This window comes from Cynoglossus semilaevis, chromosome 1 (genome assembly GCF_000523025.1).
Source record: "Cynoglossus semilaevis isolate Cse_v1.0 chromosome 1, Cse_v1.0, whole genome shotgun sequence".
NCBI lineage: Eukaryota > Metazoa > Chordata > Actinopteri > Pleuronectiformes > Cynoglossidae > Cynoglossus > Cynoglossus semilaevis.
In genome coordinates, this window is record NC_024307.1 from 11,595,907 (window position 1) to 11,620,676 (window position 24,770).

The 24,770-nt window shown below is 39.2% G+C and overlaps 4 protein-coding genes across 6 annotated transcripts; 1 reads left to right on the forward strand and 3 right to left on the reverse strand.

Moving 5' to 3' along the window:
• Positions 1 to 109: 109 nt before the first annotated feature.
• On the reverse strand, positions 110 to 6,675 carry klhdc2 (kelch domain containing 2). Of its 3 annotated transcripts, none has more exons than XM_008311103.3 (15): positions 6,533 to 6,675; positions 5,840 to 5,924; positions 5,400 to 5,686; positions 5,228 to 5,307; positions 4,744 to 4,861; positions 4,529 to 4,641; positions 4,050 to 4,134; positions 3,815 to 3,898; positions 3,653 to 3,733; positions 3,507 to 3,565; positions 2,955 to 3,064; positions 2,797 to 2,869; positions 2,625 to 2,712; positions 2,364 to 2,416; positions 110 to 2,273 (listed from the first exon to the last, which is right to left on the reverse strand). In XM_008311103.3, the coding sequence occupies exons 3-15, from the start codon at positions 5,673 to 5,675 to the stop codon at positions 2,150 to 2,152; spliced, it is 1,344 nt and encodes a 447-aa protein (XP_008309325.1). In that variant the 5' UTR covers positions 5,676 to 5,686; positions 5,840 to 5,924; positions 6,533 to 6,675; the 3' UTR covers positions 110 to 2,149. The 3 variants fall into 3 exon arrangements, with proteins under 3 accessions (XP_008309325.1, XP_024921554.1, XP_008309334.1); XM_025065786.1 differs by lacking the exon at positions 6,533 to 6,675 and adding an exon at positions 6,289 to 6,495; XM_008311112.3 differs by lacking the exon at positions 5,840 to 5,924 and having other exon boundaries at positions 6,533 to 6,665.
• Positions 6,676 to 6,908: 233 nt separating this feature from the next.
• Positions 6,909 to 11,511, reverse strand: pole2 (polymerase (DNA directed), epsilon 2). The gene is made up of 19 exons (XM_008311125.3): positions 11,361 to 11,511; positions 11,002 to 11,102; positions 10,834 to 10,909; positions 10,542 to 10,619; positions 10,366 to 10,459; positions 10,195 to 10,269; positions 10,031 to 10,114; positions 9,877 to 9,933; positions 9,740 to 9,788; positions 9,548 to 9,620; positions 8,812 to 8,984; positions 8,642 to 8,731; positions 8,498 to 8,552; positions 8,335 to 8,394; positions 8,150 to 8,227; positions 7,887 to 7,995; positions 7,391 to 7,567; positions 7,206 to 7,273; positions 6,909 to 7,090 (listed from the first exon to the last, which is right to left on the reverse strand). Exons 1-19 carry the CDS (start codon positions 11,429 to 11,431, stop codon positions 7,072 to 7,074), a joined length of 1,587 nt encoding a protein of 528 aa, XP_008309347.1. The 5' UTR covers positions 11,432 to 11,511; the 3' UTR covers positions 6,909 to 7,071.
• A 411-nt stretch (positions 11,512 to 11,922) lies between these two features.
• Positions 11,923 to 16,495, forward strand: LOC103379549 (kelch domain-containing protein 1). Its single transcript, XM_008311137.3, has 13 exons — positions 11,923 to 12,497; positions 12,995 to 13,065; positions 13,171 to 13,288; positions 13,556 to 13,668; positions 13,789 to 13,876; positions 14,278 to 14,361; positions 14,518 to 14,598; positions 14,703 to 14,761; positions 14,930 to 15,039; positions 15,129 to 15,201; positions 15,503 to 15,587; positions 15,674 to 15,726; positions 16,066 to 16,495. The coding sequence occupies exons 1-13, from the start codon at positions 12,387 to 12,389 to the stop codon at positions 16,208 to 16,210; spliced, it is 1,191 nt and encodes a 396-aa protein (XP_008309359.1). The 5' UTR covers positions 11,923 to 12,386; the 3' UTR covers positions 16,211 to 16,495.
• A 154-nt stretch (positions 16,496 to 16,649) lies between these two features.
• On the reverse strand, positions 16,650 to 20,145 carry LOC107989566 (uncharacterized). Its single transcript, XM_017039107.2, has 3 exons — positions 19,219 to 20,145; positions 18,675 to 18,733; positions 16,650 to 17,461 (listed from the first exon to the last, which is right to left on the reverse strand). Exons 1-3 carry the CDS (start codon positions 19,717 to 19,719, stop codon positions 17,359 to 17,361), a joined length of 663 nt encoding a protein of 220 aa, XP_016894596.1. The 5' UTR covers positions 19,720 to 20,145; the 3' UTR covers positions 16,650 to 17,358.
• Between the last annotated feature and the right edge of the window lie 4,625 nt (positions 20,146 to 24,770).

Consider the following 24,770-nt stretch of genomic DNA (forward strand, 5'->3'; position numbering starts at 1 on the left):
AAGAACCTTCAACGAAAACATCCAAAATATTAATTATTCTTGCAGAAAATTTTACTCCAAAAAAACTTAGCCTCAAGTTTTAAGACATTAGTAGCTATGGATCTTTATCCAGTAAATTTCACGTATGTTAAACTGCAATATGAAGATTATTATGTGAACGATGGTGAAAAAAAACTTAGATCCTGCCTGCTTTTCTACAATCACATGACATAAGGATTATTTCAGTTAAAGATCAAGTACTGGTTTTCTGTCCATAAACTATAAAAAAAAGTAGAGACATTGATCACTGCTGTTGGAGTGTTTTAGCTGCTGTGAGAAATAACTCTGCAGAATTTCATCAATAATGAGTGACAAACACTTGTGTTGTGCACAGGTCGTCTCACATTCTTGGAAGATTTCGACTCAAGAATTTACTTTTATTTACGTCAACAATTTAGAGCCACCAGTCTGTGATTATTTCTCAAAATCCTGCTTTTAGAATGTGTTTCATTTCTCAAAAGAAGCTACTTTAAGATAATGTTCATAAGTTTTAGACACATTTTAGCCACTGCCTTGACTGCCTTTAAATCCTTGGCTAATAGGGAAACAGAGTTTGTCCAAAAATAGAAAATTTCTATTTGAAATGGCTGATGTGGACATTCCACGCAAAGGGATTTTAAACACACTGTACATTAGCTGGTAATGCTGTTAACATGTCAGTGAAATAGTTTCCAAACCAAACAAAAATCTATCTCAAAAATACCCCTGTAAAAACTGGAGGCAACATTTGGTAAAGAATAAATAAGGCAGGTGTCAAGGGGGGGCTGAGACTTATGCAAACCACTCTCTCGTGATAAATATGAACTGAAACAAATTTACCCTATCAGAGGGTGCAGCAAAAATAATTTTACAGGACAAAAAAAAAATTAAAGATGCCTCTGTGCCAACAACAGCACTGCTGCTCCACTGACAGTTCTACTGGCTTAGTGACTGCTAGACAATAATCAACAAGAGAGAGTCATCGAAGGACCTACAAACGTTAGCGCTGACTGCTGGCAACTGTTGCTTTGCAGTTCGGCTGTGCTCACACTTGATGAATTTTGTTCAGTTAAAACCATAGACCGTAGATGAACATTGGACACGTCTACAACAGTTACAGGCTGAGGTTAAAGGGCCACACAAGAATGCAGGAAGTGCTCTACTGATGGCAGTAAGGATGGAATTGTACGTAGGCCAATAAAAATCCTCTATCTTTGATCAGTAAAAAGAAATTATCCAATTTATTTGAATTGGTCTGAAAACTAGGCTTTATTTAATGCAGATCATTTGTTTTGTCATTTCTTTGATTCCTGCCAGTATATCAACTTTGTGTTCAACTAAACACGCCCATGTTGTAAATCAAAGATTATATTTCACCTGATAAAATAGAAAATTAATCCAAAAAAAAAAAGAAGTATTTTTTGCATCTTGAAAATTGAATAATACTGGCCAATCCTTTGTTACAAAAGTTTGAACTACAGGGTGTGTTTATGTTTGCAGGCCTCAGGTTTGGCGAGTTTTTTTTATTGCTCCTCAGGACTTTGGCCTAAGACATAGTTTTGGGTCGTCTACAAAACATCAGGAACATTTTAATCGTTTGTGGACAGAGAGTAAGAATATAGAAGTCAGAGGCTGAATATGACTGGCCATCATGTGTGATTGATAGTTTACAATAATGCAGCTGGTGACCAATCAGATTTACCCTCTAAGTTTTATGTTATCCTCTCATTCTATCCATGTGTGATTGTGATTCTCTAAGCTGACCTCATATCCTACAGGAGAACAGGAACTGACCTCAGAAGGCTGTGATCTTCTTCAAATGATCACTGATTCTAGAAATGCAGGGAGAATTGAAATAGACTCCTATACAACTGTGTCACTTCTGCAGAAGGTTAGCACGTCTGGACGTCTCACCCTCTAAAACCACAGCTTTGTCTAGTTACATGTACAGTCTATGGTTAACTTAAACAGTGCTACAGCTGTTCAGGTCACTCAAACAGCGAACTTGAACCACAGAGTTCAAATACAAGTGTGACCACAGTCACGGTGTTACCTGCTCTGAGGGAGGCTACCATCAGCTACTGTACAGTAGATACACCCTGGCTTAGATTGTCGCGCCGCTTCTTACAGTCTACGATCCCAGTGTGTTGACCCGTGTCATTCTCTGTTTGAGGCTGTGCAGGATGGACTTGGGCAGACAGTCCCAGTGACTGGACAAACGCTCCCTGTGCTGCAGGATCAGGTCCATACAGAAGCTGAAGGCCACAAACACAGCAACTTGTCAGCAAAAAAAGAAGAAATCAATCAGTTGGTAAAGTGATGCTTTTGTTTTACACTGAACTCACCCGACCAGTGATTTTGGTAGGACGTTGAAAACCAATAACTCGTTGCTGTGAGCCTTTAAAAATTAAGAAAATATGCAGATTTAGTGGTAAAAATAAACAATGATTTACACTTGTTAACCAGTTTAAAATATTTTAGAAAAAACAAATTTACTAGAACCTTTGTTCATTGGCCAAAGACCGAAGAATGACAGTGAAAATGCAAAACGTGTTAGAAACCTGTTGGTAACTATGGTAACACAAGGGGTATAACGTGTAACTTACAGCTCTGTGTTGAGACAACAGGTTGTTGGCACAACCCCCGAACACAAACACCTCTCCGTCAGGACCAGGACAAGCTGTGTGCCACAGTCTGAACAACACACAAGCAGAATAGAACTCAAGCTGTTCTTTTCTCAAACCTAACCAGGTGTTTACAGCAGGAGGCGATGTTTACCTGGGGCTCTGTGTGTGACTGTGATTGAAAGGCTTCCATTCGTTCTTGGTGACACAGTAGAGCCAGGCATCACCTGCAGAGATAGAAAATGAGAAGCTCATGTTTGAGCTGGAAATGATAGTCGTGGATCTCAGACTCAGTGTCGTGGCGAGACTCACTTAGTGTCTCCCTTTCTGTGGTGAAACCACCAAATAAGAAGATGTGGTCTGGGGAGACGGGGGTGAAGGAGTGCCAGGACCGGCCCACGGGACACAACTGAGGAAGAGTCCTACACAGAAGGAAGAAGAAGAGTCAGAAATCACTGTGACGTTTGAAACTGTTGTAATTCTCTCACAGAGAGAATTATAACACGGCTGTAAATTAAAAATGTAAATGGTTGTACATTTTACAAATTCCCATTTTAAAGGGCAAAGCCTTTATATTTTAAGTCAATTTTTGAATTTTTAAAAAACTTTTTTAAAGCTGTTGGTTAACTCAATATGTTCTTATGACTAGCCGTTAATGATCTTTTCAGCTACTTATGTTTGGATATAAGATCAAAGTTCAGTGACTGTCCAATCAGGAAATCAAAGTTTGTCCGAGCCACCTTAGAAGGGGAAAAAAAAAACTTCTCATCACATCTCTACTGCCCCCTCTTATAGTCTAATTTAAATTTAGATCACTAACTCACACACTGTCACCTAGTAGAAAAATAAAGGAACAATACGTACATTTCATGCCATTCCCATGTGTCCAGGTCGATGTAGTACAAGTCGTTTAGTCTGAAGTTCTGTTGAACACAGAAGACTTCAGTGGAAACTTCTTCATATTATCTCTATAGTTGTAAAAAATTGTGTGTCAAAAAAGAAAATCTCACCTTGTATCTTCCCCCAAACATATAACCTCTGTTGCCAACTGTGGCACAGGCATGAGCTGCTCTGGGTGACGGAGTGTTACCCTACGACAAGACAGAAAGAAAAATTAACTACAGAGCACCATTTTTTTTTAAATTTTACTGTCACAAATTAACTCTGATTACTGTGGTTATGGGCTGACTCCATGTCAATGCCTCCAAGTCCAAGATGTGAATGTGATTGTTCCAACCTCGCCCAGGGCTTTCCCACTGCAGCAGTGAAAAAAAGTCATACTAAGACAGCAGCATTTATCAATTTAAATAAACAGTATTCATGAAACTAGTTATTATTAGTTTATTATTAACTATTACTAGATGTTTTTTCTGTGCAGGTGTTTAAAAACTGATTTTGTTCACAGACCACAAAAGACGCTGAGTCGTCGTATTCGAATGTGCCTCGATGAGGTCCCTGAGCAGCGTAGCCGTAGCCACCGAAGAATATTAGTCTGGAATAAAAAAATAGAAGAAATACCGACAATATCAGACAACAGTTCTTAGTGTGTATATCCTGAGCCGAGGCAAAACTGATGCCACATTAGATGTCCACCAGGACAACCAGGATAATATTGGCTTAAAAATTTTGTTTGTGAACTAAATTATTTGAAAAGAGAGGAGTTTGACAAATGAGATTCCAATGTATACAATTAATTTATAATAACAGACTACATTCTTAACCATAAAAAAAAAACAATTGTCTTCAATCGTTGTCTTCTAACAACAGGTTTTTTACAGCTGGCCCTAAATGTCTCAGGAAAGCTTGTTTCCAAATGAGCTCCTCCAATATTATATACCTATATAGAGTCATTTTTCATAATTAAAGGAAATAAAAGAATTCCACACCTGTTTCTGTGAACCCAGCATCCTAACTTGTCCTTGGAGGATGGAGGAAGTCCTTCCAGATTTGTCATTTCCTCCCACACGAGGCTGCGTGCTCTCAAGGGCAGGCGATAAATCTGTAACCGCACAGAATAGGACTTAAAAAAAAAAAATCTTTCCAACACAGACGAAGCAAAGATAACAAGCACATATCAAGGAATTCATGACATCATTCTCACCCTGTTTGTGTTTCCTCTTGCATGATGACCACCAAACAGGTAGAGGACGCCATCGACACACACACCACAGCTGCCTGACATGGAGGTGTGCAGGTTTCCTCCAGTCACGCGCTTTGTCCTGGAAACATTAGACAATAAATGTTGATTTGACAAGAGATTACAGTTCATGGATAATGCAATGATACACTATTTATCCCCAACAGAAGGACCAGAAAATGAACACACAAAAACAATAAGCTACAAGAAGCAATAAACAAAACAACAAAACCTGTCACACTACAGCACTATTTTGTTTGTACAATTAAACAAATATATTTAAGAAAATGTTTCTATATTTCTAAAAATATTTAAAGAAATGTTACAAATGTGTCACATGTTACTTTTTAGATTATTTGAAAATGTTTGAATTGAATAAACTTATCACAAAATTAGATTTTTAGTGTGCTTCATTATTTAATATTGAGTAATTGAAATCCAGACTCACCAGACGCCTGACTCCATGTTGTATGCCCAGATTTCATTTCGCGGCAGATACAAGTCGAAGAATCCGTGGTTTTGAGCATTCTGACAATAGGTGTGAAAGAATTAACCGTTAGATTTATAATAATCTGCAGGTAAAACAATATTAACATGGCTGGTTGGATGTTTGAACTTACCTTGTATCCCCCCCACACATACATGACATTTCGGTCAACAACTGCGATGTGACCACTTCTCTCAGCCGGCATGTCCAACTCGAATGACTCCGAGGATTCAGTGTCTATGGGCTGTTCATTGTCCTCTTCCTCCACCTCCACCTCCTCTTCCTCCTCCTCGTCCATCTCCTCATGTACAATCCAATCAAATAGTCCATCTTCCTCCTCTCTGTCTGAGTCCATGTCGTCTTCTTCTGCTGGCACTTCCTCCACGTCCTCCTCCATTCTATCCGCCATGCTTCTTTTATCTGGACATACAAAAGCTACAAGTCAGGATTTTTAGTAACTCACTGACCTCACAATTACTTAAGAAATGCTGACTTTAGTGAATTGCTCTCTGGACTTGCTCCCTTCTTACGGCACAGATTAAACTAACACATGAAAACTGGACCACCACTTACCACTGGGGATTTAACGAATAACTTCCTTGCCTTAATGCAAATGCATTATCCACTCTTCCACTGTGTGGCCTTAGGTATCACTATGCTGCAGAGAAGTTTGGAAAAAAAATCACAGCTGAAAATGCCCTTTTGATTTGTCCATTAGCCTAGGTCCCAACAATATATTTTCATTATCTCATGTCGTGTCTGTTCTTTTCTCACAAATGTATTTCACTTAATAACGAAGCCCTAGTTAAATGACAAAACTTAACATTGATGACTAGTGCATTTAAAAAATGCAATTTCTCCTCAGCAGCCATAACTTTTTTAAGCCCACGTCACTGTCTTCGCGTTTTTTCAATCAATTCAAGACAGAACCCTGCAGACAGCTTAACTCACTGCACGGTTACTCTTGACCTACTTTGTTAGCGTTTATAGCTTATACATTTAGGTTGCTCGATCACAGTTACCTGTAAACGTAGCTTTTGAAACAAGAAACTATGAACGACCTAGGACAACGTTAACTGGTTTCCATGCGATTGAAGGGGTTGGTTGGCGTTTTTTGCTGTATCCTACCCAACCCTGACATACTTTTAACGTCTGCGAACCTCTTGGCTAACAATACAAGGAAAAACATTTTCGTATTTTATATTTTTGACTTGTTTTTCAGAGCAAATACGAAAAAACATTTGAGCATTACTAATATAGCCTTACCTGTTGTTATTCCTACTGCTTATGTTTGTTGTTTGTTTCCCTTCGAATTTCAAGCAGCAGTACGCCATTTATGTGAGGTCATCACAAGAACTCTGGGGGATCGACCGGAAGTTGTCGACTTTTAGAATCCGCCATCTTAATACGGTCAACATAAAAGCGGTACAGACGCTCAAAAGCCAAGACAGTAAAATAGAGCAGGAAGAGTATACATATATTAATCTAAAAAAAGATTATAGTAAAAATTATGCATCAAGTATATGACAGTGCAGTTGCAGAAGGATCTACTACAACATACAGTATGTCTATATAGGATCTACTACAACATACAGTATGTCTTGAAATTTTGCATGATTCTAAATGCATTCATTTGTTAATATTAATTCAACAAAAAGAGAAGAATACAGAATACTTTATTATTCAAGACAGAACATACATTCAAAACTCAAACACTACACTTTAAGTTTTAAAAATAGAAAAATATACAAAATTATTGTACAAAACCAAATGAGCCCTGTTGCTGTTGTTATCCATGACTTTCATTAGAGCCCCTGTAGTTTGCTGTAATAACAGAAAATATGAACAGAAAATACTTATTAAAATTGTTGATCCCAGATAGTACATTTTTGTCATATCCTAAAAAAAGTAAACAAAGAATATGGAGAGTTTATCTTACCTGTCCTCCACAGTTTTGTTGGAGGGATAGTAGACCTTAAATGTGAAACCACTTCGTGGGAATGATCCCTGTAAAAGCAGCAAGTATTGGCAAGATGTTAACAGTATGGAAGAATTACATTTAATGAAAGATCTCATACAGTTTAGTGAAAAGATGACAACATTCTACTAGTATGTCTTTTATACCGGGTTGAGGCAGAGACAGTCTGTATTTGTGATGCTGAAGGGATCATATTTGTCTGCAAACACAATGACGTCAGGGACTGGATAGACACGCAGGGAATAGTCGTAGGCCCAGAACACAGGAGAAACGTAGAGAGGTAGGGGGGTCAGGTGACCCTGAGACAGGATGGTCTTGACAAACTGGAGAGAAATGACAAGCTTTGTTGAAGTGATTCCCAACCCCTTTTGAGCCAATGTGCTTATTTTACATCAGAAAAATCCCACTGCACACCACAAAACAAAAATATCCTGAAAAACTTATGAAATGAGATAAGATCTTCTAGATTTGATTTACTCACAACTTCGTTAATATCCAACCCTGTTCTGTTAGGTTGAACACAACCATACACTAAATATAAAGGTATAAAAAATAGAAGCTTACATCTAACACAAACCAGAAAATATATTTTTTACTCATGTTTAAATAGGTTGGTTTAGAGTCAGAGAACATTTAACTCACATGATTTGGAATGTCAAGACTGTTGGTGGGTAACCGGACACAGTTTCTGCACATTTTGTTGACCAGGTCTTCTCTGATCACTACAATTTCCTGTGTGCAGTACTGGATTCTAACATGAAAAACATGCAACAAGAAGATGTCAGTTTTATAGGGTTGGATACATTTTCCTCAAGCCTTTAAGCATGCAAATATGATTTGCAGCTATTACTATAAAAAACATAATTATGTTTTAATGTGCAAATAAAGTTACATGTTGGTTTCACCTGCATGGATTGGTTGTGAAAACACAAAACGGCACTCTCTGTCTGAACTCCTCAGTGATGTGGTCAGCCAGGGGAGGCCTATGGGAAACATTTTACTTAGATTAGTTAAACAAATCAACACACCTGACACCATCAAGTCAAATACCTGATGTCTGTTAAAATACTATATCGTAGACAATACTTACCTTGGCAGAATGGTGCCTGGACCAGGGTCTTCTGGACCAGGGACAAACACGAAGCGACTACTGCAAGTTTATGATAAACCAATAAAAAAAACAAAAACATACAGACAACCATGAAAACTTTAATAATAGAGAATGTAAAAGGGTAAAATGTTATAGAATGTACCTGCTGTGAATGCTAGGGTAGGAACATATGACATCAGCAAGAGTTTTCAGTGACTCTAAAAAAACAAAACAAACAGGAAAACTAATGCTGTGATTTGTCCATTTACAAACACACACAAGGATGATGGCGATCTAGCAGTGTTACCTTTGAGTGATGTGAGCTGCGTTCTACCATATGGTGCAGATGAGAAGTTTCCACAAAAGATAAAACAGGTTGGAGGCATTGCTGCATAACCTGTAAAAAAGAAGATAATGTTAAGCTGAATATGCTGGTTCCTTATACATTGTTCAAAGTATAAATTTAAAATATCAGACCTGAGAACATGACTTTCAGCTTTTCCATAACTTCAACACTATCCAGCCACACATCGGAAATAATTACAAACATTGCATCTTCATTCTCCTCCTCCAGCTTCTTAAGTTTGGCAGAGGCCTTCACTGAGGTGGTGGAAGGTCCACCAAAGAAGTTTATGTTGCCATAATAAGCACTAGAAAAAGAACAGGTTCAGGGTCATTAATTTAACAATGCAGAAGTCATGTTAACACTGGATAGGATTAATGCAGTGGTTCTCAATTTAATTTCTGTTTTGCCCCCCCTTGGATACAGAAATGGCCCACCAGTTCCCCCGATCCACACCCCCGCAAATTGAAATACTTTTGAAAACCTGATAACATGTATACTTTTATCTGTACGAACCACTGTATGAGTTGCTGCCACCTAGTGACTGGATGCTTGTTGTCATTCATGCATTACAGCAGTGGTACACTTATGTCCAGCATGCCATATTCACCCCTTCCCTCGACCCCTCACCCCCCCGCGAGCACCACTCCACTATTTGAGAAGTACTACATTAATGGAGGATTATTCAGAACTTTTCCAGGATGTGACATTATCGCATATCTTGTGGTAATTGTAAGTGTATGTCAGGAAAATGCTTTCCAGTCCTTCAGTGGAACAGGAAACATTCACAAGTATTCTTCACATTACTATAGAGACGACAAACACTGACACCCATCAGACACATATGCCAACCAAAAGCACAAAACTTACCGTGCGGCCGACGATGGTTCAGTGGGAGGGAAACCGAAGCCATTGACATGGAAAACAGAGTCCTCATACCAACCTAATGGATAAGAAACAAAACCTCATTCATAACAACCAGAACATCGTGGTTTACCTTTATTTTCAATCATTTATTTTACTGCCTACAATACTTTGTTGTATATTTTGTAGTTATCTTACCCTCTGCTAACACAAAGCAGGACTCTGTGTACAGACCGTTATGAAACTGGTGAAAACAACACTAAGGAAACAACTATCTGAGTAGTGTGAAAAAATATAAATTAGTATTTTTGTTGTAATAATATAATAAAGGATATTGCTTTAGACATGTCCAGCTGGACTGTTCCACTGAGGTCCTCAAGGTAAAATTTACCCTGAAACAAAAAAAAAAAAGTTTAAAAGTCTTGAATGTTTAAAAAAGCTTCAATATCTAGACCAAAACTTGAATCTGTTTCTCTTGTACTAACTAACCTCTTTCATTTGTGTGATCATTCCAAGTACGATCACCTCTTTCAGCTTAGACGTGCTGCCAAGCAAGGCTTCGATTGTCTTCAGCTGAAAAATAAAGACAGAAACAACACCAATGGTTAGTGAATGCAGTTGTACCTCAGTAATGAAGTGATATAAATGAATACCTGAAACTTATTTTGACCCTCGTCAACAGCACTTCCTATTGCAGGAGGGGTGAAGAGCTCGTGTCTATGTGTGCGCTATGAATAAAACAGAGGACAAATAAATAAAATGTTGGAACTTTATACAGACTCATTACAATAATGAGCGTTGTAAGAACAGTGAGTTGCTCTAACCTGTTGTAAAATTGTGTAGCGTTCCCTGAAGAGTTCAGCTTTGTCTCTGGCCAAACCACATAGACTGGGTGTGGGATGTCTGGTCATACTGATTCTGAAAATTTACAAACAACAGCCTTCAAGCACAGACAGGTATTCTGTATCATTTGCTTGGAAAAATAAAAAGGTTTACTTACGACATAAATTTCTTCCTCTCTACACTGTAAATGTATCTGGGGATATCAAAGGCTCCAATGATGTTGAAGACAGTGTCTCTGGAAGACATTTTAACAATTGTTAAAAGTGAGATTTCCTCTAAAACAAAACAGCTAATTACAACCTTGAAGTGACCCTGGCAACTGTATAGAAGTTCTGTATTAGCTTATTAAAAACAAAACAATTTAGAACTGACATATCCTTTTACTGATAAATGAAGAGAAGAAAACCGCAAGATGTTTTCAGAGGATTCTGTACACCAGGTATACTCACATTGTTTCATCACAGGACTGGGTGCAGTCCTGCACAGCAATCTTAACCACATCCAGCTCTATCATATTGGATGACACTGTTGGTAAAACACAAGCACTTAGGATTCTTGATAAAACAAGCAATAGAACTGTACGCGTATTATCGGGACATTGTATGAGCTGTACATACGTGGCTGCTTTTCCACTGCATCCAGGACCTTCTCAATAACATCATCAAGGTCAATAGCATTGACAGATTCCAGCATTTCAACAAGATATTTGCTGGCTTCACTATTGGACAAGAAAACATGGCAATTGTGTTATTGATTCTGTGGAAACGAACTGTACTCGAGATGGACATGACAAAAACTGGACCACTGCCTTTTAAAACCGGGTTAAAATTGAATCAATACGGTACAAGACAAAACAGAAAACATACAGAAGTCAGGCTGCCTGGTTGCTATAAGTTACTACAACGCAACTCGCATTTACTTTAAGTAAACACCAGTACTTAAAATTAAACATAAAGTATATAATTAAATTACTCACGGTCGTAGTATAAGTCCCCGCATTTTGAAACCAGATGACACTTTGTTTTTTATTTTTCGAGCTACATCCATGTTTGTTTCTCTGTCCAACTCAAGCTTTGGCGCTAAATTGCTACTTCCGCATGTTTTACATCACTTCCGTTTAAGTCTTTAGTCTTTGGTTGGGGTGTGTTTGCCGTAGTCTAACGTCACAAATGAAAAAAATAATTGGTAAATTTTGCTTTATATGTAAAGTTCTAACACTATAACAATTGGAGTGATATTTTTAACTTCTGTCCATTTCCCTGAAAAATGAAGAAAAACAATCACATATAGGCATTAAATAGGCATTAAAGTAATGTCATTTTAATATATACCTTAACTTTTGCTAAAATGCTAAAATAAGAAGTTATTAGGGACAATATCTAAACTTACCACAAAACTATATTTTATATTTCCCATGAGGTGATTAACACGAATAACTAAATGTACACTAAAACATTGACATGAGTTGCCAAAAATAGCAACAAGGGGAATTGTGCCAGGAGAACTGTGATGTTTGCTACAATACAGCTAAAAGTAAAAAAGATATAATAGATTTTGTTGTGGAAAGACCCAAAATGTGCCATTAACCAAAAGATAATCACAAGTAGTTAAAAGATATGAAAAGAACATATTGTATTTATGATCGAACAAACAGTTTTATTTTGAAAAATACAAGCCGGAAGTTTCAGGAGCTCTAAAAAAATTATTACGTCAGAAACGTCAGCGAAACATCGACTTGTTTTTACAGATGGACTCGGGGTTTATGTTTAAACAACATGATTCAAAGCAATAACACAGGCAAACACCCTGTTGTCATTCAGCCTTTTTAAAAATAAACACATGCGGTATTGGATTCTTTGGAACGATAATGAGAAGTACCTATAATTATCGCGAAGAAGCCAAGGAGAGCCCAGCTGACGGGTGGTGACCCGAGACATTTTTAGACAGATTTCTGTGTCTGTCTTAAGTGTGTGAGCTTGTGAACATCGGCGGCCACACAGTCATGGATACCGGGGCAGAGAGCCAATGTTCGGAGCTGGTGGCCCGAGAGAGGAGCGGACACACGGCTGTGGTGACCGACGACAACCTGCTGTATGTGTGGGGAGGATATGTGGTGAGAAACACACCCTGTCATGAATATTAGTAATGTATAGTTTGTTTTATTTCAGTTTTTTTTAAAACAGGAATTGTAAAAGGATACAAAAAGATGTAAAGTAATCAATCAGAAAAACGAGAGTAATCTTAGTCATAGATGTGGACATTTGGTTCTGTCAACCGAGAAGGAATTGCTGTAGATGTGGAGAAACTGTGGGGTGTGAAGTAAACGAAAGGCCTTGTCCAGTTTTCTTTAGAACAGGTTCAGCGTCAACAGTATTGTGCATTAAAATAATTGTGTAATAATGATGGAAATATAATAACACAATTTTAACAAAAATGCAGCAGTACTATCACTAAAAGTTGAAAAAAGAGAAATAAAATAAAAATAAAATAAATAAGCATACAGATAAAAAAAATGATGGAGTCAAGTGGTAATTACATAGCAACAATTATTCTATTGCTCCACATCTAATAATGTAATAACATGTAATAAGCGTATATTATATTCCACAGTCAGTGGCTGAAAGTGAAGTGTTCCTGTCCAACACTCAAATCTGGGTATATGACATCCAGCAAGGGGTTTGGTACGATGGATAAACGAATACACACATTTTAAATCACAATTATAACTAAAGCAGCGTGAAGTGATCATTCAATAACAATGTATCGTCTATTGTTTGTTTTTGAAGGGAAGTGTTTTACATGACAGGGGAGGTTCCTCCCCCCATGTCGGGGATCTGTGGCTGCTTCCTGGATGGACAGTTGTACATGTTTGGAGGCTGTGATATGAACGGACAGACCAATCAGGTGACGACACCTCCACACTGTGATATGTCCACACTGATACTAATACTGCTAATATTTTTTGCATACTTAAAAGTACTTTAAATGCTTTCCACGCGCACATAGTAAATAGTAAATATTTGAGGTCTAGATGCCAAATACAGTTATTCAAGCTACAAAATTCAAAAGAACAAAATAATCTCACTGAAAAATGGGAATGTAAAAAAGTGAGTCATAAAAAAAATATTGGAAAATCAAATGAAATAAAAACACTTGTTTGTTTTCAAACAGATGTACTGTGTGAACCTGACAGACGGTAATTACACCTGGAGGAAGGTCCGAGCTAAGAGAGGTTCTGTGCCCTCACCTCGAGACAAAGTTTCCTGCTGGACTTATGAAGGACGGTAAGAGGTCTGAAGTCACGCTGCAACACAAATTTGATCTCAAGTAGCATTTAGTGCATTGTTGTTGTGTGTTTTTTTGTATTTTACGTGTGTGTGTGTTTTTTTTTTTGTTAAAATCAGGATAATCTACTTTGGAGGATATGGTCACAAAGCTCTGTCTGATATTGACAACAGTAACAGAAACTTTATTGTGGACGAAGCAGCATGGGTAAATAAATGTCCATATATCATATTCATAAGCACAATTGTGTTTCGTGTTAAATTTAAGTGTGAAAATGTCCAGCAAAGCTGCCGTTGTACACACAGCTCTGTGTGTTTCTCCATAAAATGATTAAAGTCACGATGCCCTGGTTGTTACAGGTACAAGTGAGGCAGTTAAAACTCTCAGGGTATTAGGACAAGTTGCTAAATGTTAGCTGCCAAACATGGTTTGTATGGATAAAAGATATAAATAGTTATCAGTCCGACCAAAACAGAATAATGGACACACTGCAGTTACTGTAGCGAACAGATTACTGTAACATAGGACCAAAAAAGCTAGACGTTAGCCTGAAGACAGAACAAAAAATATTCACAGAATATACAGAAAAATTGCAAAATTGTTTCCAGGTGGAGGACGTCTTCTGGGGCTGGAACAACGAGGTGCACATTTTTGACCCGGCACAGACCAGTTGGACCAGACCACACACCTGTGTAAGTTATTCACACGTACATGTGTCCAGTGGACTGACGTTTTTATTAGCATAGCATATTAATATTGGTAAATCGTCACAAAAGTGTTGGGCAAAATTAAAATATTGAAGATTCTCTAAAGATTTAAAGATACAGTGACAGTGTTTGTGTGTACAGGGCAATACTCCTGCACCTAGAGCTGCCCACGCCAGCGCCACCTCTGGTTGTAAAGGTTACATCTTTGGAGGCAGAGTCATGGTGACATTTTAATTATATATTGACTCTTTCTGTTACCGCTCATGTAATTCTGTTGCTTTATTCAAGTCTGAGAGTTTTTACTCCTTCAATGTTTTTTTTTACAGGAAACCAGGAAAAACGACATTCACTGTATGGACTTGAACACGATGACTTGGTCAGAAATGTGCGTATGTCATTGCAGGAGTCACCATGAATGAAATCCTGATCATTTGAGACCGGTGTTTTCTGTTGTTTAGCTTTTGTGTGGTATATTTGTCACATCACAATAAGATTAGCTTGGACATGATATTTATTTTACATGTGTTTTGTTTTTGACTTTGGTGTTTTCCAGAATCCCTGTGACGCCCAGTCCAGTGGGCAGGTCATGGCACACACTCACAGCAGTTTCAGAAAACACACTGTTTCTGTTCGGAGGACTCAGTTCAAACTGTACACCAATGAGTGAGAGAACGCAACTGTGTTTCACAACACCATACTGTATTCCTTTTCTCTAAAAAATATTTGATTCTATTCTACCTACTTCTTTCCAGGTGATGGATGGCTGTTTGATCTCCAGACTAAGAAATGGACAGAAATTCAACATCCACATGGAAACAAGCCAAGGTAGCAATCAAGTAGTACTTTAAAATGTATATTTAAACATAAGTTACACTCGGATATAACTAGAACATTCCCCTGCAACAGAATTAATACAAATTAATAAATCATGTTATATCGATTTGCATCGCATCGTGTCCTATGTTGTATTGTATCTGTCAAAATGAATCCAAACAAATAACAGCAAATCAAATCAAATCAAATGTATGCATGTATTACTAATAATAAAAAAGGTCCGATGCTGTTTTTTGTATGACTTTAAGTGCCTTTAAAACTGTGAGTGTCTTCTCACCTACTTCACACGCAGGTTGTGGCACACAGCGTGTCTTGGCAGAGACTCTGACGTGATCGTGTTTGGAGGAAGTTGTGACTACATCCTCCTGGTCGACACCGTGAGTCTCTCTGAGAGAAATAAATAAAACTGTTGAAAATAGTGACAACAAACTAATAGAAACAAACTTGTATTTTATGTCTTTAGGGTCATTGCAATGATGCCCTTGTTTTCCAGATGCAACCTTACCCTCTGTACAGGTAAATACTTACTGTTTTATATTTCATCCCAAACAGCTCTAACATCATCAACCACTAAAATGTAATTAAAATGTAATTGAACTAAATAATGACTGTACAAAGTGAGTAATATTCTGAAATGATCTGCTAGAAAATATTTGCATATGGGGAATATTTTACAACAATTCATTTTCCTCAGGCGTGATCCTAATAATTCTGTCCTCGACGGTCGTTCTAGATTTGTGTGACATTTACTTCACCGTCTCCATTTCTCTGTAGAACACGTCGCGTCAACTCTGCCCATGTAATTGTTCTGCCAAATTAGAAAAGATATTTCACCGACTGTTCCCCTCCTGACAGGATTTGTGAAGATTTCATTGCGAAGAATGTGAGGAACAATGAGCTGCTGAGAAACCAGCTCCACTTCCTGCCTCCCAAACTGCTGTCAGCCGTGCAGAGGAGGATGAATTTCTACAGACCTTCCAAGAAGAAATCAGCACAATAGTCCGTTAAATGCCAAAAGTGATATATTATTGTGCCACTTTATTTCAAAGAGGTAGCGGTCTACGTTCTGTTGCTAGTTTCAGGTCCATTGCGATTGGTTTCAATATTTTTCTACTCATTTATCTCAGACGTTCTAATGTACCGTAAATGAAATGTTTCAGCCATGACTACAACTGCTTTATTTCACTGCTTTAATGTGAAGATCTACCTCACACTGGTGTTTTTTGTTTTAAAATTGTATTATTTTAAATATGTTATGATGTATTTTTTTAAATTATTTGTTTAATATTTCGTTCATGTGATGATGTCATATGTGGCACAATGATTCTCACCAGAGTTGGATTCTTGAGCAGCACACGAACATCGACCAATGATTCAAATCTCGGCAGAACTTTATTCAAATTATAAAATTGCATCTCTTAAATCTCGCGGCAGTGCACATTTCAATCGCAAGACTCCACATGCACCACAGTACTCAGATTTACCACTAAGTGGCAGCAGACGCCTGCCCTGAATTGCATCGGTGTCGGAATGGAAGTCTTTCTGCCACACATTCCTTCTTCATCAGGGTGGAGAAATGCAGTAACTGTGGTCAGGAAGGAAACTTTAAATAAACATTTCAGAGAATTTAGTCCTGTACGCTGAGTACTGCAAAAACGGCTGAAAAATGCAATGTACCCTTTACACACCCAAGGACAAAAATGTACTTCAGTTTTACAAAATAAGGCACCACAGCAATGTGTAGTCAATCTGTTAACAAATAAGTTAAAGAAAATACTGTACTGTAATAGGTTACACATTACAGGAGGACGAATAGAAGCGAGCAAGAAAGCTGTGGTATTCAAAAGGTGGCCATCTTGGAACATGTTCCATCTAATTTGTACCCATTAGCCCATGTGTTTTCTCATTAAGGACGTACTAGCTGATAAGGCGGCAGAAAGTAGCTGTTTACCTTCCACACAAGTGACGTTTGTCCTGGAAACTGTATAAATACACTTCAGTGCAGCCTTCCCTGGCAGCAGGGAATTTGTCAAGGAAAACCCTGGTTCCGTTTCTATGTGAAAACATCAACTGTAAACTGCTGTACCGCATTAGCAGAGCTTAAAAGAACAACTGCTTGGCTGTCTAATCCTCACTGGGAGAGGAGGGTCAACTGAACTCCCTCTCGATCGTGTCCATCAGCTCCTCCTCTGATCCATCGTACAGGATGACAGGCATGGTGAGAGAGGAGCCATGACAGCTCCCAAAGTTCCTGAGGAAAGACAGTAAAGGAACCTTGTCAACAAAGTAAAAGAAAAAAAAAGTGTATTTTTAGCACTGAAGAATCCAGCTGGTAACATTTCCACTGGATGACTTTCCAAAAAAGGGTCAATCTTGTATAAAAGCCTATTGTTGTGGAATGACTAATTTTTTCCAGCTCTGCTTTTGCTTCTCCAGCTCATCACCAACAAAGCAGCAACAACAGACGCTTGTTTGTTTGCATTCTGCTGTGCACATGTCGGACCCCAGGCTGTGCTGAAGAACACTGTGTCTTTTTCCATTCAGCATGTTGATGTTAGATGCACACGGTGCAAAGTGGCCTGAAAAATGGGATCCACATGGTTCGGTCCTCAGGGTTTATGTGGCCGATTTTTACAACAGACTTTTTTATCTGGTCCACAAACAGCCTGACCACTTCAGACATACTACGGTGTGTCTCTAGAAAGCCCACTAGGGGCACTCTCGTACAGAGAGGCTAGCTATTGGATCTGGGTTCAGATGTCAACAAACATCATTGGCTCTCGTCCTTAATTATTCAGCTCAGACTTCGTACCTGACAGGTTTTTTGTCAGGTTTTAATTCGTTTTTGTTTACTCTCTGTTTACTTGGCAACGTGGGCTTTCTAATTTGAGGTTTACACCAGTCCTAACAGGCAACTTCTATTAACTAATGTGTGCTTTCTCCTGTTTTCCTCTAAATGGGATTTTCAACAATAAAGACAACACAATGTTCCACTGCACACGACTTGATTATTTTGAACTGAGACAACAGTCTTCTGAATAAATTGTTCATTAAATCAGTCAATCATCATTGTTTCACTTCAACAACATTTTGACCAACTGAACGACTGAGTCTATTTTTCATATTCAATGAATGGTGAGAATATTCTGGTAATTGTTATATCAAATAATTTAATCTTGCATTTACTATAAAAAAAATCTTGTCAAAAAACAATGTCAAATGGTCAATGACTTTAGTTGTTTACGAGTCAAGCTCCGGCGGTAATGTTGCACTCTTGGTGAGTTTTTTGGATTAGTAATGACCAAACGTTGTTTCTTTTTTACTTTGGGTTTGGGTTCAACGACAGGTTGAGGTGCAGGTCAAAGAAAGACAGGTATTTTGATCCCTCGGACGTTAATTTGATCCTGCCTAACTCAGCAGAGTTCAATCAGTCAATGATTTATTTAACAGAGCTGTTTACTCACGTTTGTTTATCTGATGAACAGGGAACAGCATCCAGCAGGACTCCACCTGTCAGGAAGCCCTGGGAGGAAGAGGAGGAGGAGGAAGAGGGGTAACACATGAACAGATGAATGGGAATGTTTCAAAAATTAAAAGGGAAAAGGAAGTATAGGGAGAATTAGGGAAGAAAAAAAGTCATTTATAAACGTAATGAAAAAGACCAGAGGGAAAAAAACAACAACATTTTTGAATAAAATATAGGGGGAAATACAATAATGAGGAAAAATGGGAGTAGGAAAGATGCAAAGAATGAAAACATTAAATTGCAAAGTAAAGGTTAGGGTAGAAGAAGAAGAAAAAAAGAGGCCAGATGAGAAGTAGAAAATAAAGAATAAAGTAAAAAGAAAGAAGGACAGAAAGGAAAAAGAAAATAAAGGGAAAAGGGAAAAAAGAAAGTAAGAAAGAAAAAAGAAAAAGAGGTGAATAATATGTAAAAGGAGACAAGAAAAGACGAAAAGATGTCATCTCATAATAAACTGACTCATCAATTATAAACTAAGTCCTTACATGGTGCTGGGTGGCGCGGGCAGGTGCGCGTGTTTTTAAGCGCGTGAACGCGTCATTGCTCCTGATGTTTACATCTGTAGGTCCAGGGTGGGAGCCACGTGGCTCCTCGCCCCGTCCTCCCCCAGCTCTCACCCTTGGCCCGTGGACACCTTCGTCCTCGGTGTCCTCACCACTAAAATGGCACAGTCCATAAGTTCTGGACCTGAGGAAATGTTTTTTGGCTGCAGGTTTCTTCACCGAATCTGTGTCATCGTAGTCCGCCAGAACCGCCTCCAGCTCTCGGTCCGCGTCCTCGTCAGAGAAGTCGGACTCGGGCCCTTCGCTGTGACAGTCCGGCAACGGTCGGTTACGCGCAGTGCGCAGCACCGCGTGGATTCTGAGCGGGTTGAAGGGATGCCAGTCGTGTTTGGGTGACGTGACTCCCGCGGACGTTTTAGTCCCATTCACTTCACTGACACACGCTGGAGCCACCTTCTTACCCCGGCTCGGTCCGCTGCCCATGTTTGGAAGCCTTTATTTTTTATATCCAAGTAATCTTTAGTCCAAGTCCCATCTCCAAACTCTCCTCCAGTCGCAGCAGAGAAACTCCCAGAGTTGAAGACTCTATCCTTGGCACACTGTAAAAGTCGGATTTGAATTAGGTTAAAGACTGCGAGGCGAGGTCTCGGCTCTAAAAACTAATTTCCTCAGAGAAATCCCACATCACTGAGAGTCGGAGCTCTGGAAGTAATATTCCATGGAGCGACTGAACTCCACATCAGGATGGGAAGCTGTGGCTCGGTTACATAACTGCAGTCTGGCTCAGGGAGAAACTCCGCCTTCATGTATAGTGAGAAACACACACACCCTTTGTTCCTCCATCATTTCTGCTGAACAGAAAGTTTCAGCTTTCCTAGAATCACAGGTGGGACCAAAATACTCACTGCCTCAGACACTAGAACCACCGTAAATGACTTCCCACAGGCTTTTACAGTTAGGTCTATTAGCTAAACTTATATTGTTTTACTTGAATATTCAACGGAGCCAAAAGACTGAGGCCCGAACTAAAAAAAAAAAAACTTTAGTAATATAAGTAACCTAATATTCCAAAGGAAAGACAAAAAGCATACAAAAACCTTAGTTAAAAGCGTATTTTGATTTGCTGTTAGCAAGAAAACAGAACGTTCAACATCATTGTTTCCTGTAACACTGGTGGATGTGGTGCATCAGTCAAAATGATCCTGCAGGAGTCAATGCTAAGAAGCTAAAGAGCCACAGGTGACTCAAGAACCTGCTTTTGACTCGAGAGAAGAATAAAGAACTATGGTAACATGAATGAGTTAGCTCAGCCTAGCACTGAAATGTCAAAAGTAGCTCAGTGGAGTGACTCTGAGGTGACAGACCATGGAAACTCTCATTTCTGCTCTTTGTAGACTGAAGTCTACTTCAAGCAAACAAGTGACGGAAGTGGAAGGAAAACTCTCCTATAAACCGTCTCCAGAAGTGAGTGTTTTGATCGAGAATCAAAAAAAGTCCTGACACAATTCCAAAATATGGAACTCTGAGCACTAATAACTGTATACATTGAAATTATGTAAAAATGTGAAAATACTGTGAAATAATTGTATCACTGTCATCAGAATCAGGGAGCGGGAACAGCCATTCACACTAATATTCACACCTACACTTAATTGAGAGTGAACTGTCACTCAATATGAGCGGTCAATTAGCATTCAACACTCTACCACCGTACCGTCCACTTTATTCTGTATGCAAATAAAAACTAGACTTTCTAAATAAATCTTTTAGGTTCACTAACTTAGTCATTGCTCTACAGATCACTTGATAATATTTGACAAAAATATAATGTTCCTAAAAGCACCAAAAAAAGCAGCAGTCACTTTTTCTTCACATGCCGCTGGATTTGAATTATTCCTGTCTCACACAGGACATTTCCACGCCGTCATTTCCTGTCCTGACGGAGATTACATAAGGATTAGACAGTATAAATGAGGACGAGGGGGCTAATAGGGGCAGTTACTTTGATTTATCTGTGTCACATCAGCAACAATGACCAGCCTTTGGCCGTCTGTGTTGGGCTAACACGTTTTATTGAGCCAGAGGAGGTCAAGAGTGAGTGAGTTCCTGTCTGCCCGCCCGGGCCAGGAGGCCCCCAGCTCGCCGGCCCCTCCAGTGACTGATGAAGACTGAAGCTCCGAGCCTCAAGATGGAGAGGGGCATTCCTTTCCAACAGCTTGGGCTTCCCAGAGATTCCTCAATAAACTTTTGTTTGGTCCACTTGCACTCACAAAAGACACGGTGGGGGCATGTCCCCGACAGAGCTGTCCAACGAGAAGGCAGAGTCTGACCGGGGAAAAGGGGTTGTTTGCTGTTCGTTCATTAAGTGGCTCTTTTGCCCTCGTTTCTTGCTTGTATGTGTACATATGTGTGCGTGTGTGTGTGTGTGTGTGTGGGCCAGACAGCTGTGCAACCTGGAGGAGGACCAAGTCAAAGACACCTGCTGGTGAAGCCACTGGGCATGTCTGAGTGTGACAGTAGAGGGAAGAAGGAGGAGGGGGGGCAGTCTGGCTCAGGGAGAAACTCCGCCTTCATGTATAGTGAGAAACACACACACCCTTTGTTCCTCCATCATTTCTGCTGAACAGAAAGTTTCAGCTTTCCTAGAATCACAGGTGGGACCAAAATACTCACTGCCTCAGACACTAGAACCACCGTAAATGACTTCCCACAGGCTTTTACACCGAGTTAGGTCTATTAGCTAAACTTATATTGTTTTACTTGAATATTCAACGGAGCCAAAAGACTGAGGCCCGAACTAAAAAAAAAAAAACTTTAGTAATATAAGAAACCTAATATTCCAAAGGAAAGACAAAAAGCATACAAAAACCTTAGTTAAAAGCGTATTTTGATTTGCTGTTAGCAAGAAAACAGAACGTTCAACATCATTGTTTCCTGTAACACTGGTGGATGTGGTGCATCAGTCAAAATGATCCTGCAGGAGTCAATGCTAAGAAGCTAAAGAGCCACAGGTGACTCAAGAACCTGCTTTTGACTCGAGAGAAGAATAAAGAACTACGGTAACATGAATGAGTTAGCTCAGCCTAGCACTGAAATGTCAAAAGTAGCTCAGTGGAGTGACTCTGAGGTGACAGACCATGGAAACTCTCATTTCTGCTCTTTGTAGACTGAAGTCTACTTCAAGCAAACAAGTGACGGAAGTGGAAGGAAAACTCTCCTATAAACCGTCTCCAGAAGTGAGTGTTTTGATCGAGAATCAAAAAAAGTCCTGACACAATTCCAAAATATGGAACTCTGAGCACTAATAACTGTATACATTGAAATTATGTAAAAATGTGAAAATACTGTGAAATAATTGTATCACTGTCATCAGAATCAGGGAGCGGGAACAGCCATTCACACTAATATTCACACCTTCACTTAATTGAGAGTGAACTGTCACTCAATATGAGCGGTCAATTAGCATTCAACACTCAACCACCGTACCGTCCACTTTATTCTGTATGCAAATAAAAACTAGACTTTCTAAATAAATCTTTTAGGTTCACTAACTTAGTCATTGCTCTACAGATCACTTGATAATATTTGACAAAAATATAATGTTCCTAAAAGCACCAAAAAAAGCAGCAGTCACTTTTTCTTCACATGCCGCTGGATTTGAATTATTCCTGTCTCACACAGGACATTTCCACGCCGTCATTTCCTGTCCTGACGGAGATTACATAAGGATTAGACAGTATAAATGAGGACGAGGGGGCTAATAGGGGCAGTTACTTTGATTTATCTGTGTCACATCAGCAACAATGACCAGCCTTTGGCCGTCTGTGTTGGGCTAACACGTTTTATTGAGCCAGAGGAGGTCAAGAGTGAGTGAGTTCCTGTCTGCCCGCCCGGGCCAGGAGGCCCCCAGCTCGCCGGCCCCTCCAGTGACTGATGAAGACTGAAGCTCCGAGCCTCAAGATGGAGAGGGGCATTCCTTTCCAACAGCTTGGGCTTCCCAGAGATTCCTCAATAAACTTTTGTTTGGTCCACTTGCACTCACAAAAGACACGGTGGGGGCATGTCCCCGACAGAGCTGTCCAACGAGAAGGCAGAGTCTGACCGGGGAAAAGGGGTTGTTTGCTGTTCGTTCATTAAGTGGCTCTTTTGCCCTCGTTTCTTGCTTGTATGTGTACATATGTGTGCGTGTGTGTGTGTGTGTGTGTGGGCCAGACAGCTGTGCAACCTGGAGGAGGACCAAGTCAAAGACACCTGCTGGTGAAGCCACTGGGCATGTCTGAGTGTGACAGTAGAGGGAAGAAGGAGGAGGAGGAGGAGGAGGAAGAGGAGGAGGAGGAGGGGACTCAGATGACTTATCAGGAAAATTCCTACATTTAAGTTTGGTTTTAGAGAACATTTGAAGTGAATTCAGACAAACAAGTTCAAATGTTCAGTGAGTTCAGGTCAAACATGGCTGTAGTCAGACATGTAAGTCGTTATCAAAAATGGTTATAATTTGTTAAGGTTTACTGAACTTAAAAATACCTGCTGCCAGTAATAGTTGTTTTTCTCATTATTTTTCCATAGTATTGTCATTAAATGTACACGACCATGTGACTGTCCATGAATTAGTCAATTATTTAGACCCTTCTCAAAGACAGATAAAAACCTTTGCTGAAATAAATGTAGAAAAAATAAACAATAAAATTAGATCACAGATAGAAAACAACAACAAAAGATAACTTTAAGATAGTCCAAGGTTCGCCAAAATAAAAGCCTAAAGAATTGGTGAAATTATTTAAAATAAAAAAACAACCTAAAGGTAAAGAAAGGTTAGCCTTAACTCACTCAACCTTTTGCAAAAATCTAACAATTAGGAAAAATTGACAACTAAACAACTAAAAATAGCTTTGAAATACCCAAATGTTAGTTAAGGTCAAAATTCAAAGGTTTATTATTATAAGAAGATTAGCTAAAATGCTATAAACACAAAGCTAAAGATGCTAGCACTGATCATACACTTATAACAAAGTCCAAACATAGCTCAAAGCTAGCTAGCTAAAACAACTGGGGAGATCAACAAAATTGTCCAGGAAATGTTTCTCTGCATATTAATCACGTCGCTGTTTTAAAGTTAGTTTGATTTAAAGTAGTTTAAACCGCTATCGTACTCAAAATAACTGCAGATGAGGAGGTTTTCTCTGTCATCACCTCAGATTCCTTCAGGGTCTGGCGCTGTTTCTTTTCAGCCTATCGTCTGTTCCGTTCTGTTCGGCCTGCTCCAGTGTGTCATTAAAATGATTGGGCAGCCACATCTGGAGAATAAAGTCAACAGCTTCCAGACGAGGGGGAGGATTTGCTGCGAGACGGAGGCCACAACCCAGCTTCTACATAACTGTGGTTTCCTTCGACTCACTCTGCTACAGGAATATTCTTCCACCAGGGACACATGAACTGGAAGACATGAAAGGAAGTCCTTGCTTTGGACTGAAGGCACTTGATTGATACAATTTCAACAATCAGTTTTATTTGAAGTGGACATACAGTATTTTAGA

What these genes read in the sequence shown, in the direction of transcription:
- LOC107989566 (XM_017039107.2), bottom strand. Translation starts at nt 19,719, where the DNA reads ATGGGCAGCGGACCGAGCCGGGGTAAGAAGGTGGCTCCAGCGTGTGTC. An exon ending in CCCGCGCCACCCAGCACCAT is followed by an intron (nt 18,734 to 19,218) that starts GTAAGGACTTAG and finishes TCTTCCTCCCAG; the next exon opens with GGCTTCCTGACAGGTGGAGT. An exon ending in TGTTCATCAGATAAACAAAC is followed by an intron (nt 17,462 to 18,674) that starts GTGAGTAAACAG and finishes GTCTTTCCTCAG; the next exon opens with GAACTTTGGGAGCTGTCATG.
- klhdc2 (XM_008311103.3), bottom strand. Translation starts at nt 5,675, where the DNA reads ATGGCGGATAGAATGGAGGAGGACGTGGAGGAAGTGCCAGCAGAAGAA. An exon ending in ATGTGTGGGGGGGATACAAG is followed by an intron (nt 5,308 to 5,399) that starts GTAAGTTCAAAC and finishes ACCTATTGTCAG; the next exon opens with AATGCTCAAAACCACGGATT. An exon ending in CTACCAAAATCACTGGTCGG is followed by an intron (nt 2,274 to 2,363) that starts GTGAGTTCAGTG and finishes TGTGGCCTTCAG; the next exon opens with CTTCTGTATGGACCTGATCC.
- LOC103379549 (XM_008311137.3), top strand. Translation starts at nt 12,387, where the DNA reads ATGGATACCGGGGCAGAGAGCCAATGTTCGGAGCTGGTGGCCCGAGAG. An exon ending in TGCTGGACTTATGAAGGACG is followed by an intron (nt 13,669 to 13,788) that starts GTAAGAGGTCTG and finishes TGTTAAAATCAG; the next exon opens with GATAATCTACTTTGGAGGAT. An exon ending in CCACATGGAAACAAGCCAAG is followed by an intron (nt 15,202 to 15,502) that starts GTAGCAATCAAG and finishes CTTCACACGCAG; the next exon opens with GTTGTGGCACACAGCGTGTC.
- pole2 (XM_008311125.3), bottom strand. Translation starts at nt 11,431, where the DNA reads ATGGATGTAGCTCGAAAAATAAAAAACAAAGTGTCATCTGGTTTCAAA. An exon ending in AGGGTCAAAATAAGTTTCAG is followed by an intron (nt 10,115 to 10,194) that starts GTATTCATTTAT and finishes TTTATTTTTCAG; the next exon opens with CTGAAGACAATCGAAGCCTT. An exon ending in TACCCTAGCATTCACAGCAG is followed by an intron (nt 8,395 to 8,497) that starts GTACATTCTATA and finishes ATAAACTTGCAG; the next exon opens with TAGTCGCTTCGTGTTTGTCC.